The 20,131-nt window shown below is 41.6% G+C and overlaps 1 protein-coding gene across 2 annotated transcripts in view; it reads left to right on the top strand.

Annotated features, from left to right (window-relative positions):
• Positions 1–20,131, top strand: part of ube3c (ubiquitin protein ligase E3C) — a 199,220-nt gene that overhangs the window by 162,174 nt on the left and 16,915 nt on the right. For both annotated transcript variants that reach the window (XM_068008212.1, XM_068008216.1), the window contains exons 20-23: positions 1,721–1,933; positions 5,203–5,391; positions 7,009–7,075; positions 18,798–18,928. In XM_068008212.1, coding sequence (XP_067864313.1) covers positions 1,721–1,933; positions 5,203–5,391; positions 7,009–7,075; positions 18,798–18,928 — 600 coding nt within the window. The remainder of the gene's footprint in view (positions 1–1,720; positions 1,934–5,202; positions 5,392–7,008; positions 7,076–18,797; positions 18,929–20,131) is intronic.

Here is a 20,131-nt window from a genome sequence, read left to right as displayed (position 1 = left end):
AGGCCAATCATCTCAGCCCCAGGACATTGCTGCAGGAGTTCCTCAAGGCAGTGTCCTAGGCCCAACCATCTTCAGCTGCTTCATCAATGACCTGCCCTCCATCATAAGGTCAGAAATGGGGATGTTCGCAGATGATTGCACTGTGTTCAGTTCCATTCACAACCCCTCAGATAATGAAGCAGTCCGAGCCCGCATGCAGCAAGACCTGGACAACATCCAGGCTTGGGCTCATAAGTGGCAAGTAACATTCGTGCCAGACAAATGCTAGGCAATGACCATCTCCAACAAGAGAGAGTCTAACCACCTCCCCTTAACATTCAACGGCATTACCATCGCCGAATCCCCCACCATCAACATCCTGCGGGTCACCATTGACCAGAAACTTAACTGGACCAGCCATATAAATACTGTGGCTACAAGAGCAGGTCAGAGGCTGGGTATTCTGCAGCGAGTGACTCAGCTCCTGACAACCCCCGCCCCCGCCCCCCCCCCCCAAAAGCCTTTCCACCATCTACAAGGCACAAGTCAGGAATGTGATGGAATACTCTCCACTTGCCTGGATGAGTGCAGCTCCAACAACACTCAAGAAGCTCGACACCATCCAGGACAAAACAGCCCGCTTGATTGGCACCCCATCCACCTCCCTTAACAGTCACTCCCTTCACCACCGGCGCACAGTGGCTGCAGTGTATACCATCCACAGGATGCACTGCAACAACTCGCCAAGGCTTCTTCGACAGCACCTCCCAAACCCGCGACCTCTACCACCTGGAAGGACGAGAGCAGCAGGTGCATGGGAACAACACCATCTGCACATTCCCCTCCAAGTCACACACCATCCCGACTTGGAAATATATTGCCGTTCCTTCATTGTCGCTCGGTCAAAATCCTGGAACTCCCTTCCTAACAGCTCTGTGGGAGAACCTTCGCCACACGGACTGCAACAGTTCAAGAAGGCGGCTCACCACCACCTTCTCAAGGGCGATTAGGGATGGGCAATAAATGCCGGCCTCACCAGCGATGCCCACATCCCATGAACGAATAATAAAAAAAAGAATGTTTCCCCTGGCTGGAGAGTCTAGAACTAGGGGGCATCGTCTCAGGAGAAGAGGTCGGCCATTTCGGACTGAAATGAGGAGAAATTTCTTCACTGAGGGTTGTGAATCTTTGGCATTCTCTACCCCAAAGGGCTGTGGGTGCTCAGTTGTTGCATATATTCAAGGCTGAGATTGATCGATTTTTGGACTCTAGGGGAATCAAGGGATATGGGGATCGGGTGGGAAAGTGGAGTTGAGGTCGAAGATCAGCCTTGATCTTATTGAAAGGCTCGAGGGGCTTTCTGGACTACTGCTTCTCCTATTATAGAATCATAGAAATTCATGGCACAGAAGGAGGCCATTCGGCCCATTGTGTCTTATGTTTTTATGTTCTTAATTACTGAGTGCGTAGCTTGCTTGTAGTCATGAGGACACAATCATTCTTTTACATTTTAATCCACTAATATTTAAGGAGTGAAATTTGTACTGTCAAATTGAAAGCCTGGATGTTTGATTTTCATAATTGCGTTAGCGACCCCTGGTGTTTGGCTGTGGTAGAGTGTGTACTCAAGTAAATCAGATGATTGACTGAGAGTGGGAACTAAGGTGATTGCTGCTGCTCCGACGGAAAAATCAAAGAAATGCTGATTATTGCCTAATTCTCTTGTTTTGTTTTGTTGCAGGCCCTATATGAAAACATGTTGGTAGAGCTTCCATTTGCCAGCTTCTTTTTGTCCAAGCTCTTGGGGACTAGTGCAGACGTTGACATTCATCACCTTGCCTCATTAGATCCTGAAATGTACAAAAACCTGCTTTTCCTAAAGAGCTATGAAGATGATGTTGAGGAACTTGGACTCAATTTCACAGTGGTAAACAATGAGCTTGGAGAAGCACAGGTTGGTCCTGCAAATTTTTTGAATCACAGTTAATAATTAATGAAATTATCTGATTGCAGGACAGATTGAACAGATAGAGCACACTTGTGGCAGTGATCTTTGTACAATTCTTCGACGGAGATACAGTTTTATTGACCATTTCAATAGTTTGAGGTGTGAATGAGGTTGTATGTCCGGCCTGGTGTAACTGTGTACAAAACAGCTGACAATTATCTTTTTCTCAATTATTTTTCTAGTTTTTATCATTGTCCTTTTCCACTGTCATAAACACTGGTAATTTGGACCCTAGCTATGTTATTTGAAGTTAGAGCAGTGTTTCCTCAGTGTGGTTGTCACCTGTTTATTACCATACCTGTTTGCTTAGTTTTACTTGTGTTATTAACTTCTCTTTATATATGTTTTCTGAAGTAATTTTAACATTATTTGAATTATAATTTGAGCACAAGAAAGTTGTGTACACTGGTTTTCGTAAATCATGACTTAGCATAAAGCAAACTTCAGTAAACTAGAGAGCTCTTGAATTGAGAATAGAATAAATGATTTTAACATTGTGACCTTTGGTCTGTCTTCCCCTTAGCTTTAAATAAAATCATTACTTTACTGGTGCAGTCCTAAAATCAGTAGTAAAAATTGCTAACCTTTCAGCTAATTTCCACAGGCAGTTTTACACAGCAACACAAGGCTTTAGTGTTTGAATAGTTCTGCTGTAATTACTATGGCACTGACCTTTGACATTTGTAATTCAGAATGCATGACTGACAATAATATCCTTTGCTCAACACATTTCAGAGATTTCCTTCAAGATTGCTGTAGAAACATGTTTGTTGCATTTAATTGAGAGGAAAAACTGAAGTCCCTAAAACAAACTTGTATTGATAGATTTTTAAATTGAAATTAACTCCAGCAACTGAATGCTGTTCAGGATTTTTTTTATAGCTGTACAGTTGCTGTAGCCCTGTAATCGTGGTATATTTTAAAATTGTAGTTTAATGCAAAAATGTACCCTCCCTTGCCAAACTTATTTTTGTGTAGCAATTCCTTGAACCCACAAAGACGATAAAAATGACATCTTAACAAAAAGATAATTCTTACCTAACTTTTTTAAAAAATGTGTTATTCTATACCAACTGTGAAAATCCCTGGAAAGGCAGTATATTTCAGTGCAACAATGGCTCATACTTTTCTGGTCCATCAGTGCATCCCCATACATGACCATTAGTATTTTAACTCTGCTGTTCACTTATCTGAATCTCCTCATTTAAAACAAAAATCACTGCAGGATTGGAATGGATCACGCAATGCCGATGTCTCCCTATAATGCACCTCAGCAAAGCTCCTCTGGCCACGTAGGGCTGCATTGGTGACTCCTGCACTCATTAGACTAGCCAGCTGTAAATATAGTACACACTCTGTGCTGGTGGTGAAGGGAGTGAATGTTTAGGGTGGTGGATGGGGTACCAATCAAGCAGGCTGCTTTGTCCTGAATGGTGTTGAGCTCCTTGAGTGTTGTTGGAGTTGCACTCACCCAGTCAAGTGGAGAGTATTCCATCACACTCCTGACTTGTGCTTTGTAGATGATGGAAAGGCTTTGGGGAGTCAGGAGGTGAGTCACTCGCCACAGAATACCCAGCCTTTTTTTTTATTCGTTCATGGGATGTGGGCGTCGCTGGCCAGGCCGGCATTTATTGCCCTTGAGAAGGTGGTGGTGAGCCGCCTTCTTGAACCGCTGCAGTCCGTGTGGTGAAGGTTCTCCCACAGTGCTGTTAGGAAGGGATTTCCAGGATTTTGACCCAGCGACAATGAAGGAACGGTGACGTATTTCCAAGTCGGGATGGCGTGTGACTTGGAGGGGAATGTGCAGGTGGTGGTATTCCCATGTCCCTGCTGCTCTTGTCCTTCTAGGTGTTAGAGGTCTCGGGTTTGGAAGGTGCTGTCGAAGAAGCCTTGGTGAGTTGCTGCTGTGCATCCTGTGGATGGTACACACTGCAGCCACAGTGATGCGGTGGTGAAGGGAGTGAATGTTTAGGGTGGTGGATGGGGTGCCAATCAAGTGGGTTGCTTTGTCCTGGATGGCGTCGAGCTTCTTGAGTGTTGTTGGAGCTGCACTCATCCAGGCAAGTGGAGAGTATTCCATCACACTCCTGACTTGTGCCTTGTAGATGGTCGAAAGGCTTTGGGGAGCCAGGAGGCGAGTCACTCGCTGCAGAATACCCAGCCTCTGACCTGCTCTTGTAGCCACAGTATTTATATGGCTGGTCCAGTTAAGTTTCTGGTCAATGGTGACCCCCAGGATGTTGATGGTGGGGGATTCGGCAATGGTAATGCCGTTGAATGTCAAGGGGAGGTGATTAGACTCTCTCTTGTTGGAGATGGTCATTGCCTGGCACTTGTCTGGCGCGAATGTTACTTGCCACTTATGAGCCCAAACCTGGATGTTGTCCAGGTCTTGCTGCATGCGGGCTCGGACAGCTTCATTATTTGAGGGGTTGCGAATGGAACTGAACACTGCAATCATCAGCGAACATCCCCATTTCTGACCTTATGATGGAGGGAAGGTCATTGATGAAGCAGCTGAAGATGGTTGGGCCGAGGACACTGCCCTGAGGTTTAATGTAGGTTTAAAATAATAACGTCACCATATACTGAGTGAGCCAAAGTAACTTTGAATTCTGTTCTTCGAATGATGCATTTACACTGCAAGTTTAGGTTTGATTCAGCGATTTCATCCTCTCACCAATGCTAAGCTGGAAGTGTAAATCATTAGGCAAAGTTTCTGTATCTAAAGGCGGATAAACAACTTAAATTAATGTATAAATATCCAATATTAATGTCAACAAATGTGCTGAGTTGGTAATGACATATTTGAATAAATTTGTTAATTAGAATTACATTTTCTAGAGTGATATCAAAACCACAATATCAAAAATATACATGTTAATCAAAATGTATGTATGCTGTACAAGTTGTTACTTCGCATAAAAAATATTTTTGCTGCTTTCTCTGAAATGGCTGGTCTGCAAAAAATATGATCACTGCAAAAATACCCAATTACAGAGAGCGTGACATGAAGGGAAAGTTTAAAATTTAGTGCACAATCTCTGCAAACATTTGGGAAAGAGCTCAGAGGTATTATGGGATGTGGTATTTCCAGATGATGAGGGCAGATGGTCCGCAGTGGTTGTTTCTGGCCCTGTATGTTCCTTAAATGTTTACTGAGTGCAATTAAAAGATTTCTACGGTATTCTGACTGAAAACCTTTTGTGTGTTAGGTGGTGGAGCTGAAGGCTGGTGGGAAGGATATTCCCGTTACCAGTGCTAACAGGATAGCCTACATTCATCTTGTTGCGGACTACAGGCTTAACAAGCAGATCCGACCACACTGCCTTGCATTCAGACAGGGGGTGGCTAATGTTGTGAACCTGGAGTGGCTGAGGATGTTTGATCAACAAGAGCTTCAGGTAAACCATCTATATAATATGTAATGTCACACCACCAGAAACTTTCTTCACCAAAGGCATTCATTCACCATCTGATGGAAGAAACTTGTTAGTGGATTTTATTATCGCTTTTAAGAAATATAAAATATCCCGATAAGAATTAAAAATCTAGCCTGATAACATTTTTTGTGATCCAAACTCCAACAATACTGTTCTGGGAAATCTGTTATTTTTGTAGGAATAATGCAATGGTAGCTTTAGCTTAACTACGCTTTTACAACTATTGAAGTTTGAAGACTTAATAGCATTTACAGTTTCCAAATTTTATTCAGCTTTTAAAGATGGATAGAAGTTTTGTTTCACAGCTCCAATAGCTCTTTTTCTAACATCAGTGGTGTACTTCATAAATTACTTCCAACAGTTACATACAGGAGTTACAAAGATTACTAGCAATATTTCTCATAGAATAGCATTGTTTTATCTTGACTAATTTAGTTAATAACCGCACTTTCTAGAAACTTTTCATAGAATGAAGGCTGGTAACATTACATAATTATGAGAAAATATTCAGGTCCCTTTTGATTATGAATTTTTAAATTCTTCTGTAGCCCAGAGTCATTGCAACATGTGGTGTGGAACCGAGCATACAGACAAGATAAGTTCCAGGTTCAATTGCTGACGACATAGAATCAAACAGCACAGAAGGAGGTCATGTGGCCCATCATGTCAGTGCCGGTTCTTTGAAAGACCTGTCCAAATAGTTCCACTCCGCTGCTCTTTCCCCATAGCCCTGCAAGTGTCTCCTTTTCAGTTATATATCCCATTCCCTTTTGAAAGCTACTATTGATTCTGCTTCCTGGTGGTGCATACCAGATCTGTGATCAGTTGGCTCATTGTAGTGGTGGGGTGGGAGGATGAAGTGGTTGCAATTGATCTGAGTCTCTGGGCTAGGGGAAGTGGGGAAAAATGAGCTAGGATTTCTGCTGACATGTCAGACCAAGGATCAAACCTGGAGCATTCTGGGTCTATATAGCTCAGATCCACATTGGACATTACATCTATCAACTGAGCCAGATGTTTTTAAATAGTCAATGGCTTGTATATCAATTAATAAATCTGCCTTTTAATGAAGGGGTCCAGATGATGACCTAAATCATGAGAATGCAAACCTCTTAATTAGCTGTCTGTTACTCATTTACTTTCATATGTTTTTATAACATAATACTTACACATTTTTTCTGCTGATACTGCTAGGCTATAGTTGCAGATTCTTTTATGCATCAGGATTATTTTTATTGTATGGTATAAATTGGCAGTTGTATTATAGCCGATAAAAAATTGCAATAACTGAATAATATGCCTGATCACAGCAACTTAGATTTGTATAATGCTCCCACCATAAAGAAAGATGTCTCAAAGCACTTTAAAGGGTGTTGGATATGGTGAATGATGAGCGGAAGGGAAACTGGGGAATGAAATTTAGATTGCAATGTAATAATGGCAGAATATTACCATAAATTTCATACAGAAAGGTATTATTTTTTTTCTTAAGGAAAATTGTGGGGAAATGGAGAGCCTAATGTCTATTACAAAGCTATTACATTTTCAAATATTACAATTTTTTTTTTCTGTTATTAGGTTTTGATATCTGGAGCACAAATACCAATAAATCTGGAGGATCTCAAAAACTTCACAAACTATTCAGGTATAGATACTTTTAACCTAAGCCCATGGGTTATTCTTAATTACTAGCAGATTTTGCATGGCATTGCTCATGGCGAATCAGAGGATGCACTGAATTGTGACATTGGATGTGCGATGGGAAGCAAGTGTGATGCTTACAGGAAATTCATGCTATATGCAAAACTTATAGATATATGTACATTGAGCATTTAAATCCGTGTGCTAACGATATGGTACATGATCCTTGCTGAGAAGAAATGAGGAAAAGTACAGAAAGCAAAGCAAACTAATTGTGTTTCCACCCCTCCCACCCAGCAGCCCCCCCCCCAAAAAAAATCTCCTGATTTTTCTCCTCCTCCCCTGAAGATTCTGACGCATAGTGGGGCATGGTTCCAGAGTCTCCTGCAGCCCGCCATTACTTCAAGTGACCAATCATAATGACCAAACTTTTAGTCACCCTGCCTGAATCTCTTTCTTCAGGATGTTTTTCTACATCAAAGGCACTATAAAAATACAAATTGTTGTTGTATCTCAAAATTAAAATGTTTCATCCTTGTGTTTCAATCTCTCCCTGGTCTTGATGACGATGGCTTAGGTCTTTTCAATACTTGACTGTAGGAAATTGCAGCTCATTCAGGACTGGATTTTGGAAAGAGGCAGTGGAGGGGTCAAGGGAGGTGATGGAGAGGTAAAGCTAGGTGTCGTCAGCAAACACATGGAAGCAGACCCAAAGACTTCGGATGAGGTCACCAAGGAAAAGCAGGTAGATGAACATAGGAAGAGGAGAGGGCCAAGGATAGATCCTTGGAGGACTCCAGAAGTAATCTTGCAGGGGCAAGAAGAGAAGCTATTGCTGGATATGCTCTGGTCAACGGCAACAACATATATAGTGCCTTCAATGTAGAAAAAACATCCTAAGGCACTTCACAGAAGTGTAATCAGAGAAAAAATGACACCACGCTAATGAAGATGATATTGGTAGAGTTAACTAAAACCGTAGTCGAAGAGGTATGTTTTAATGGATGGTCTTCACGGAGAAGCAGAGAGGTTTAAGGAGGGAATTCCAGAGTTTAGGACCGAAATGGCTGAAAACATGGCCAGTGATTGTTAGAAGGGACTGGGGCATGCATTTGAGCCAAGAGTTAGAGGAATGCAGAATTCTCAGAGTTTGAGGACCAGAGGAGGTTACAGAAATAGAGTGGGGCAAGGCCATGAAGGGATTTGAACACAAGGATGAGAATTTTACATTGAAGGCGTTGGGCACCTGGAGCCAATGTATATCAATAAGCACAGAGGGGATGGGTGAGTGTCGTCAGCGTCTTTGGATGATACCATTGAGGTTTACAACTAGATGAGGCTTTGGAAGAGGCTGCAGAGGTCCTCTACACCATTACAGGTTGCCATAGGTAAGAGTATTGACTGTGTCGAAGGCTACAGAGAGGTTGAGAAGGACCCCATATCTCAGTCACAGAGAATGTCATTTTTGACTTTGATTAGGGCTGTTTCAGTGCTGTGGCTGGGTCGGAAACCTGATTGGAAAGATTCAAATATGGAGTTGTAGGAAAGATGGGCACGGATTTGGGAGGCGACAATACATTTAAGGACTTTGGAGAGGTAAGGGAGATTGGAGATGGGCAGTAGTTTGCAAGGATAGAGGGTGGAATTTTTTTAAGGAGGGGGACAGTGGGGGCCAGGAAGGGAAGATGGGTGGTCAGCAGTTTAGTGGAAGTGGGGTTGGGAGAGCAGAAGATGGGTCTCATGGACAAGATAAGCTCGGAGAAGGCATGAGGGGGGACAGAAGAGAAACTAGAGGAGATGCAGGTTGAGAGCTAGGGTGCTGGGAGTACCTCGGGGAGGCTTGCCTTGGTGGGGCAGAAGGGATGTAGCAGAAGCAACTGAACGGATGGTCTCAATCTTGAGGACAAAGACATCCAGGAGTCCTCACACGTTGGATGTGCGGGTGGAGGTGGCAGAAGGGAAGGGATTAAGGAGACTGCTGGTAGTGGAGAAAAGAAGCCAGGGGTTATCTTTGCTTTCCAGGATGATCCTGGAATGGTGAGCAGTCCTGGTGTAGGAGAGCAGAGCCCGTCAGTGCTTGATGTGGTCCAGCCTGATTTGGCGATAAATGGCTAAACTAGTTGTGTGCCAGATATGTGCAAGCCTGCGTTCTTGGACTTGAAGGAATGAGGGTGGGGACCATACCAGGGGAAATGACAAGGATATGAGAGAGTAAAGATTTTACTGGGAACAAGGGCATCAAAGGCTGAGATGAGGGAGTGATTGAGCAGATCAACGGCTACAGAAATATTGTGGTGAATGAAGAGCCAAAGGCTTAGACAGTTGTAAGTGATTTGGGAAGTTTTTATTTCCCCCTCCCCCCCCCCCCCCCCCTCCCAGGGTGGTGCATAAGGACGTGGGGTTGGAAGGCAGTAGGAGGATGTGAATGGAGGAGGATGTAAGAAGCAACATTGGCTATTGACGTTGCCAAGGGGCAGCAAGTAGATGAGGACGTGGAGCGGGCCAAGTATAGCTCCATTGTCACAAGGACTCGAGTGATTCAAGAGGTGGGCGCTAGCACCTTCTCCGGGGAATTTGGGCTGGGCAATAAATCTGGTCTTGCCAGCGTCAACAACGTCCCCAGAACAGATAAGAAAAAAAATGAATCGAGCCCTCTGAAGCTAATTATGAATTTATGCACAAAATCTATCGTGGTCACAGTTCATTCACCATACATAACTTACAATACAATCCAGGAAAGTCACTGTCAAACAAAAATGCCTAAAAGTACTCCATTTGCTTTCTATATTACAAATAGATGGAGTGGCTTGTCTATATTCCATCCCTGTTATGGTTAATTGTGAAGCTGTGCCTCAAACCAGGATTGTAAACCAAAAACTTAATTTTAGCTTATTTCATAAGTATCATCTAAAGAGACTGTGCAAACAGATTTAGTAGCTCTGTGGCATGACTGATAACATTTTTGGCCCAGTATACATAGCAAAACCTGCTTGAGCTTGATATAAGCTTTGCCAATAGATTTCTCTGGCCTAATAGCCAAGACCAACACTGCTGCTTTTAATCGTAACAAAGCAAACTGTCCTTGTGCTTCAATTTGGTGAAATAATAAATATCAGTTACTATTTAATTATTGTTTGTAATGTTAACTTGTGGTTATAGATCAGTTGTCAGTTAATTACCATAATTTGTGATTAATAAGTATATTTATTATGTTGGTGCTATATCTGGGCTGAGGTCTAATTTGATCATAGATTTGATTTTTTTATTATGTGGTTTAGTTTTATAATTGCCTTCATGTTTGTTCAACTCATTGTTAAAGAATAAGAAACCTTCAAGTGATTTATGTCCATGGATTAAATGTCAGGGTTAAAATAACTCTCCTCACCATTTTGAAATCTTTTTTTATGGCAAGTCTGAGGACGATTTATTCGTTAGTCAGCTAAACATTTGAGTTTGTCTTGTTTGCAGGAATGTTTTTTATCATTAATCTGTAAAGTACTGCTACTCAGTGTATTGTAATGATGAATAAAGAAGGAAAATGTGTGGGGAAAGCCAGAGTTAGTTATTGCAGTGTCATTCAGTGAAACATTTAAACTCGTATTGCTGTATTTTTTTTTTGACGATGTACACATAATTGAAACTTTTCCAAATATTTTATTCTGTGTAGTTTGATGCTGTTTCTGATTGCAGTTTTTTCTGTATAGGTAGAAAGAGGTGAAACATATTCTGGTAGTAAATTTTGCTAATCATCTTTCGTGTTTAAAATTTTAATCCGAGTGCACTATATTTAATGGCAATAAGAAAATGGTCACTCTAATAATGAAATATGTTAACTGTGTGTATAAATCACACTTGTAATTAAAGGTGCTTCACAGACCTTCGTAAATTCACATAACCTCTAGTTAGCATTTGATCATAACATACATGTCTACTTCCTGATTTGCAGAACTCCAGAAATTAACTTTGGAATGCAGTATAGCAAAGAAAAGGCAAATAAAGCCTGGCGTTGCATGGCAATATTCAGGGTTTACAATTTGCATCCAACAAAGTGCAATCATTTCCATCTCGACCACCTACAATGCAATTGTGTCCAGTTGTTTACATTGTTTTGTCGATATTTCCACCACATGTAACATAGTCCTAATACTATACATCATCCTTTTATTGAAGTAAGCTTGCTGTTATTCTTTGTGCCTGTCAGTGTGCTAAAGTGCTGATGTTTTAGCATTAATTTTAGAATCCAAGTAATCTAAAATTGATGAGTCCCCTGAATAAAAGATGCTGTTTGATTAATATGTTTGAAGGACAGAACATATTGAAAATGGTGACCATAATTCACCTTTTTATAGTTTGAGAAACAGCTGCATTTAATTTCCTTTCTCATTAGCTCTCCTGGTTTGTATGGTCTTCAGATGTTGGTTAGTGCTTTTGTGTGTGTCTTTGTTAACGTGATGGTGTTAACTGGCTATCACAAAAAAATGTAGGTATTACGACACAGCCTAATTTTAAAAATTTTAGAAATTCGGCTAATTTCTGCCTCTGGCTATATTTGTGTACCTTGGTATTTACTAAATGTGCTGGTGCCACCTAGAACAGAACATCAGTACTACACCACCCTATCTTTTAGTCCTTTGACGTCTCTGGCATCCTATTTGGATAACATCTATTTGGACCCTTTCTATAATGTCCAATTGGAAAATCAACCGAATGGTAAGATATTGGAAAATGTGAGGTTATGCACTTTGGGAGGAAAAATCAGAGTGCAAGTTATTATCTTAATGGCGAGAAACTGGAAAGTACTGCAGTACAAAGGGATCTGGGGGTCCTAGTGCAAGAAGATCAAAAAGTTAATATGCAGGTGCAGCAGGTGATCAAGAAGGCCAACGGAATGTTGGCTTTTATTGCAAGGGGGATAGAATATAAAAACAGGGAGGTATTGCTGCAGTTATATAAGGTATTGATGAGACCGCACCTGGAATACTGCATACAGTTTTGGTGTCCATACTTAAGAAAAGACATACTTGCTCTCGAGGCAGTACAAAGAAGGTTCACTCGGTTAATCCCGGGGATGAGGGGGCGGACATATGAGGAGAGGTTGAGTAGATTGGGACTCTACTTATTGGAGTTCAGAAGAATGAGAGGCGATCTTATTGAAACATATAAGATTGTGAAGGGGCTTGATCGGGTGGATGCGGTAAGGATGTTCCCAAGGATGGGTGAAACTAGAACTAGGGGGCTGCTCTTTCAAAACTGAGATGAGGAGAAACTTCTTCACTCAGAGGGTAGTAGGTCTGTGGAATTTGCTGCCCCAGGAAGCTGTGGAAGCTACATCATTAAATAAATTTAAAACAGAAATCGACAGTTTCCTAGAAGTAAAGGGAATTAGGGGTTACGGGGAGCGGGCAGGAAATTGGACATGAATTTAGATTTGAGGTTCGGATCAGATCAGCCATGATCTTATTGAATGGTGGAGCAGGCTCGAGGGGCCGATTGGCCTACTGCTGCTCCTATTTCTTATGTTCTTATGTTCTTATCTTTAGACAGTAAGTACATGGCGATCACTCATGATCTAATTGAATGGCTTCACAGCTTGAGGGGTTGAATGGCCTACTCCTATTTCTATGTTCCTAACTATTCCCACGTGATTAGGGCTGCATTTATACTGCAGCTACCAGTCTAAGTAATGGTGCTGCAATATGGGTTCCAGCCTAGGTAGTACTTTGTTTACACTACAGTATTGCATTGTTTCTACCCAGAAAAATACTGTGTACTGTAGTGTTAAAGTTGCAGTACAAATGCAGTCTTATGATTCCATTTAAACCCGTTGATTGGATTACTTGTACTCATTGCCAAATCTCCAGTTCTCTACATAATACAAATGAACTAGACTGAATCATCATCAACCATAGGTTGAAAATTATTCATATGTCAACATCCTAGACAATACCCTTTTGTGAGTGTCCTTCCACATCATGGGTATAATGCATACTGTCAACCATCACGAGCAAAAACACAAGTTACGAGAAAGAACCTACAAATAAATTAAATTGCCATTGTTATTTTGTAAAAGGAAGATGGTGAGAAATAAGACCCCGAGTATTCTATACCGTGGACCTATTTTGCATGACTGTGTTTGCTGAATGGAGATTCACAGTAGTATCAGTTATGTTTGTTGAATTTTGCTGCCCAACGCAATTGGTTGGGACTTGGGGCTGACTGCTGTCTCACTTGGAAATCTCAGCTCAGAAGAATTCTGGCACTGAAATTCCTGGATTGAGAGAGGGTCGACAATTGTGCCTTTATGGAGCTAGAATTCTGCTGCAGAATATAAATTTTGTGGCATTTCAGGGTGCGCTCAAGAAGAGCCTACACTCCCAGTGGGACCCAAATGTAAATGATGTACACAACATCAACTGCATTGCCCTCATCAACTCTGATACCTCATCAAAAAACTCAATCAAGTTAGTGAAACATGATTTGCCTTTAACAAATCCGTGTTGGCTTTCCCATATTAATCCACAATTGCCCAAGTAACTATTAATTTTATCCCGGATTTTTGTTTCTAAAAGCTTCCCCACCACTGAAGTTAAACTGACTGGCTTGTAGTTGCTGGGTTTATCGTTTATACCCTTTTTTGAACAAGGGTGTAACATTTGCAATTGCACCACCCCCATGTCTAAGGAGGATTGGAAGATTGTGGCCAGTACTTCTGCAATTTCCACCCTTACTTCCCTCAGCAACCTAGGATGTATCCCATTCGGACCTGGTGACATCTACTTTAAGTACAGCCTGCCTTTCTAGTACCTCTTCTTCATTTTTTTTTATCCCATACAGTATCTCAACTACCTCCTCTTTTACTGTGGCTTTGGCCGTATCTTCTTCCTTGGTAAAGACAGATGCAAAGTACTTATTTAATACCTCTGCCTCCATGTGTATATCCCCTTTTTGGTCCCTAATCGGTCCCATCCCTCCCCTTACTACCTGTTTACTATTTAAATGCCTATAGAAGACTTTTGGGTTCCCTTTTGTTAGCTTCCTGTCTATTCTTATACTTTCTCTTTGCCCCTCTTATTTCCTTTTTTTACTTCCCCTCTGAACTTTCTATACTCGGCCTGGTTCTTACTTGTATTAACAACCTGACATCTGTCATTTGCCCCCTTTTCTGCTTCATCTTGCTCTCTCTCTTTGTCATCCAGGGAGGTCTGACTTTGATTGTCCTACCTTTCCCCCTTGTGGGAATGTACCTGGACTGTACCCGAACCATCTCTTCTTTAAAGGCCACCCATTGTTCGATTACAGTTTTGCCTGCCAATCTTTGATTCCAATTTACCCAGGACAGATCCGTTCTCAACTCAATAAAATTGGCCTTCTGTGTCCTTTTCCATAGCTAATCTAAATCTTATGATACTATGATCACTATTCCCTAAATATTCCCCCACTGACACTTGCTCCACTTAACCCACCTCATTCCCCAGAATCAGATCCAGCAGTGCCTCCTTCCTCGTTGGGCCGGAAATATATTGATCAAGAAAGTTCTCCTGTACACACTTCAGAAATTCTTCCCCTTCTTTGCCGTTTACATTATTTCTGCCCCAGTCTATATTCGAGTAGTTGAAGTCCCCCATTATCACTACTCTATGGTTCTTGCACCTCTCTGTAATTTCCCTGCGATACAATGGAAAGCATTGTATTTCAAAAGAATACCTGAGGGCTTCCCAATGGGAATCCCACTTTACATGTTATATATGCTGGAGGAAGAGGGAGCAACAGGAGTCTATAAGGGAATTAGATTGATCAGGCAGCCATAGAAGAGGGCGAGACCATCCCGGCACTATCCATCCAGCAGGATGTATAGACCCAGGTGCACTTTCTTCCCCAGGAGCTCTGTCTCAGGAGGCTGCTTTTCAGTCATGAAGCTTTGGAGGAACTCTTGTTTCTTGCTGAAGCCAGATCTGTAACCAAGACCCACAGCTGCACAGCTCTGTTTGTGGCAGAGTGCGACCACAGATGGCATCTTGTATACCACAGGCGCATTCCAGGAAGCCGCAGGGAACTTTTGGCAGATCAGCCAGTTTGCTGTGCATTCCTCCACAAGGCAAGTCACGCACACGCTCATTGCCATGGCATCTCAATTTATATAGTCCAACAGTTCTCCCAGGCAGGTGACTGAAAGGGCTATCAATTTTTTCCAGTTGCCAGAATTCTGTAGGGTTGCGGGAACTATTGATTGCGCCCATATCATTGCGTGCCCCAAATATGTCTCCTTATTTATATGTACCACAGAGGCTTCTGTTCCTTAAATGTACAGCTCATTTGTGATGACATAGCTTCTTGCATGTGAATTCATAACATGCTGGCAGCTGTCACTGTTGCGTTAATACAGCCCTGTGTGGCGAGGGTAGTGCCCCCTGCGATGCATCTCTCTCTGCGGTTGCCCTCCCTCCTGCTGTGCAGGTGGATGTGTCACAGCACTGTGTTGTGGAGCTCCATGTGTCAGAGGTGGACGGCTTGGCCGGCGAGGCTGGTGAGGCTGTTCGCCCTCCGAGGAGGTCATGACTGCAGCTACGGCGGCCCCCATCCGGAAGATGTCCATCTGAGGGGGTCCGCAAGGTATGTACATGTCTCTGGACCCCAGGGTAAGTGTGCAAGTTGGTGAATTTGATTGTTAGGAGGAGGATGGTGGAGGCCAAACTTTGTCCCAAGTGACAGAGTGGCCTCCTGCAATGAGTGAGGGTCTCTTTCCCCCCCCCCCCCCCCCCACACACAACCTGTCAAATGGACCTTTGCAGCTGCCACAGGCTGACAGCTGCAACACGTCCATTTCAACTGGGAGTGTTTCCCCTGGTATGGGAAACAGTCCCAGTTGTTTCTAAAATCCCACCCCTCCTGACATATTCCCTTAATCAAGTCTGTTAATGACCTGAAATGACAAGATAAATACTCTCAAGTGGCAGCCCGCCGGCTTTAATTGCCTGCGGGAGTCCCACATGTGGGGGCAGTGCGCACACGTCTGCGCGTCTGTGGGGAACCTGGAAGTGGGCAGGTTGGAGCCGGGCTCCCTACCCGCTCCGGGATTCCCCGATTTTCGGAGCCCCCCTGCCAGGAACGCACCCGATAGCGGGTGCTAAAATGGATCCCGTTGTTTATAGTGAAATTGAAATCATTTTCTTTGAGAGAAAATCATCATTCTGAGATGTGATGGTACCTCAGACAGTGAATGCAGGAATATGAAGATAGAAAGATCACAGCATGGATACTTAGCCAGATGCTCAGTCATTCATGTGTATTGATTTTGAACAGCAGGCAGCAATCCAATACATTCACTATCCCCATTTTTTGACTTACTGTCTGTCCTTGCACATCTTCCATTTCCTTCTGCTTGCTGTGTGTCTCTGTCTGTTCCTCAAATAGCCTTACTGGGCTTATTAAACACTGTAGAATAACACCTTCCACCATTGATAATCTGGGTTCTGCTAATTAGTATTTTCCTTTTTATCTGACATTATCTGTAAGAATGATCGAATTGCAGTACATAGGAGACCTCTGGTGACAAGCTTGTATGTTTGACGCCCCAGTTATTCTATACCCAGCAGTGAAAGCAACCAGCCACAGGATACTGCCTGCTTGTCCTGTTCAATCAGTGAAAGCACAGTTCAGTTTGGACATGTGGAAATGCATGGATACTGTTCTGCTCACGGATGTGTGACTGCTATACTTTCCGAAAAAAAAAAATTAGATTCTAGTTAGAGACTATTTAAAAGGTTACGTATTGAAAGGAGTCAGCTCTCTATCATGAGAAATGTAACTGAAGTTCTTAGACTACCTGAGTACTTCTCAAACATTTTTTTTCAATACTGTAGAAAATCACTTTTATATTTCAAGCGTCTGTTGTCGGTATCCAACAATTCCTGCGCACTTGCAATATGGCCAGGTGCAGAGTAAAGGTCTATCTGTTCTCCCTCAAAAATATGCCATAACTAACCCTCAAAGGAGCATTCTCAACTGCATTTTTTTCTCCCATTTCTCATCACCCAACCCAGTAGCAGCTGTAAGTAAAATGCCAGTTCGTGAAAATTAGTGACTTTTTTTTAGTTAGTCGTTGGACCAGGAGATTTTCATCCATCAGGCTTAGGTTGATTTAGATCTAGGTCCCGGAGGTGAAAGGAACACTGATTTCACCTCTAGATTTTTTTTGTACTTTTAATATTTTCAAATCTCCTAGTGTTGCTCACTAAGTTGGAAGATAAACTATTTCATTATTTCATTATCACTTTATACTGTGTTATGCACGGTGTTATTCTATTGCTGGGATGGAATGTGTACAACCTAACTTGTACCTTTTTAAGGCTACAAAGTATAATTGCTTATATAGGTACTTCTTGAGGTCAGTTCTAGAGGGTAAATGTTCCTCTGTAGATTGGTAGCTGTTTGTAAATCTCTGCTGCTTCACTAGGTCAGAAAAACAGCAAGAATGACCAACTTTCTTTCACTTTTATACTTGTTAAAAAGATTCCTTTGCATCTGTAAGAAAATGTGACACCTGAAACAAAATATTTACAGATAGATGTAAATGTATGAGAGAGGCATTATATAAAACGGTATGTCAACACTCCAGACGTTATACGCTATCTAATGCACGTTTGTTTATCATACATAATGCCAGAATGCTTGCATTGGCCTTTACACAAACACAGCCAGGGTTCTGACCTGCAGCCTGACAAATAAGTGACCTGAGTATTTCAGGAATGTAAAGCAATTACAATTTGTTGTATATTTTACTAAAAGAAAGATAGACATGCGTTTACTAATAGAACAATTTTCCTCCCCGGGTGCAACCTGAAAATGCGCCCCATGTTGTGCCCATCTTGCCGATGTCAAGTTCACCCAAATATCCGCCCAATCTCATTAGAATACACTCAAACTTAAAAATAGGTGTAAAATAGCGTGAACAAATAGTGCCCAATGAAAGTGCTGAACCCCCATCGTATATTTCTTCTTCGAATATGAAAATGTAAGTTTCAACTCATTTAACCATCATTTATACACATGTTTAGGAACCTGCAATCAGGGAAGCTTTTCAATTTTTGATATGACTTAGAAAATACAGAGCAGGTCTCAGTGAGGACATTTTTTTTTAAACTGTCAAAAAAAGACCAGAAAAATGACTCTTTCCTGCTGCGCCTGTAAATCTGGTCACAATATTGAGACCCGCCCTCTCTCCTCTCCACCCCGAACAGGCACAATTGGAGGATACTCACATTTGAGAGTCAGGCATGTGGCTAATTTTGTGGACGGAAATTCGTTTGGACGGAGGGTTTGATGGACAGTCATAAAAGATCGAGGAGACGTGGGCTTTTTGTAGTTACGCGCATAAATTCAGTTATGCGCAAAATTCCCCGATCTTTTAAGCCACATAATTCGTTTGCATCCAGATTACTGGTGTAACGAGGCACAAATGCGTAGGAAACTCCAAGCCTTCGTTTTACATTGTATCGTGCTCATTAAACAGTACATCCTCTGACTTACCATGAGTAGTGCCCTGAAAGTGATTGAGTATTTCCAGAAGACGAGCTCTTAACTATCATTGAATGTTTTGACGTTTACCAAGAACTAGCAAGTGACATTCAAATTGGCTTGCTGATATTTTTCAAAATATGACATGATAAATCATAACTTTAGAAGTGCCTCTGAAGAGTGACTGTCTGTACTTTCTGTCCCCTTTTTAGGTGGTTATTCAGCAGACCATGCTGTCATTAAAATATTCTGGAATGTGGTAGAGAGTTTCACTAACGATGAAAAGCGCAAGTTGCTGAAGTTTGTCACCAGTTGCTCTCGACCACCTCTGCTGGGATTTAAGGTAAAGAATAAGAACCTTTATAGATATTCTGCACTTAAAGGAAACATACTGACCTGTAAATACTTCGATGGGATTTTTTTAACGGAAAATCTAAATCCCATATTTTTAAACTTTATAGCACAGTGTAACAGAGAAATACAATAATTTCTATGCACGAGTCAGTGGGGCAGAAAACACTACTGGGAGTAGTTTATAGGCCCCTACCAGTGGTTATACTGTTGGACAGAGTATTAATCAAGAAATGAGAGGAGCTTGTAACAAAGGTAATGCAATAATCGTGGGGGACTTTAATCTGCATATAGACTGGGCAAATCAAATTGGCAAAAGTAGTTTGGAGACAAATTCATTGAATGCATTCGAGGCAGTTTCCTAGAACAATATTACTTGGAACCAACCAGGAAACAGGCTATTTTAGATCTTGTCTTGTGTAATGTGTAAGACAGGGTTAATTAGTAATCTCATAGTAAGGGATCCTCTGGGAAAGAGTGATCATAATATGATAGAATTTCACATCGAGTTTGAGAGTGATGTACTTAAGTCCAAAGCTAGAGTCTTAAAACTTAAACAAAGCCAATTACATAGATATGAGGGGCGAGTTGACTAAGGTTGATTGGGAAATTAGATTAAAAGATATGTCTGTAGATAAGCAATGGTGAACATTTAAAGAAATATTTCCTAATTCTCAATGAATATACATTCCACTGAGGAAGAAAAACTCCACGGGAAAAGTGATCTATCCACGGCTAACTAAAGAAGTTAAGGATAGTATTAGATTAAAAGAAGAGGCTTATAATGTTGCCAAGAAGAGTAGTAAGCCCAAGGATTGGGAGCGTTTTAGAAACCAACAAAGGATGACCAAAAAATTGATAAAAAGGGAGAAAATAGAATACGAGAGTAAACTAGCAAGAAATATAAAAACAGATTGTAAGAGCTTCTACAAGTATGTAAAAGGGAAGACAGTAGCAAAAGTAAATGTGGGTCCCTTAGAGGCAGAGACAGAAGAAATTATAATGGGGATTAAGGAAATGGCAGAGACGTTAAACAAATATTTTGTATCTGTCTTCACAGTAGAAGACACATAAAATATACCAGAAATAGTGGGGAACCAAGGGTCTAATGAGAGTTAGGAATTTAAAGTAATTATTATTAGTAAAGAAAAAGTACTGGGAAAATTAATGGGACTAAAAGCCCACAAATCCCCTG

The sequence above is a fragment of the Heptranchias perlo genome, chromosome 2, assembly GCF_035084215.1.
Source record: "Heptranchias perlo isolate sHepPer1 chromosome 2, sHepPer1.hap1, whole genome shotgun sequence".
NCBI lineage: Eukaryota > Metazoa > Chordata > Chondrichthyes > Hexanchiformes > Hexanchidae > Heptranchias > Heptranchias perlo.
Note: the sequence above shows the minus strand (reverse complement) of the source record. Positions and strands in the feature narration are given on the sequence as shown.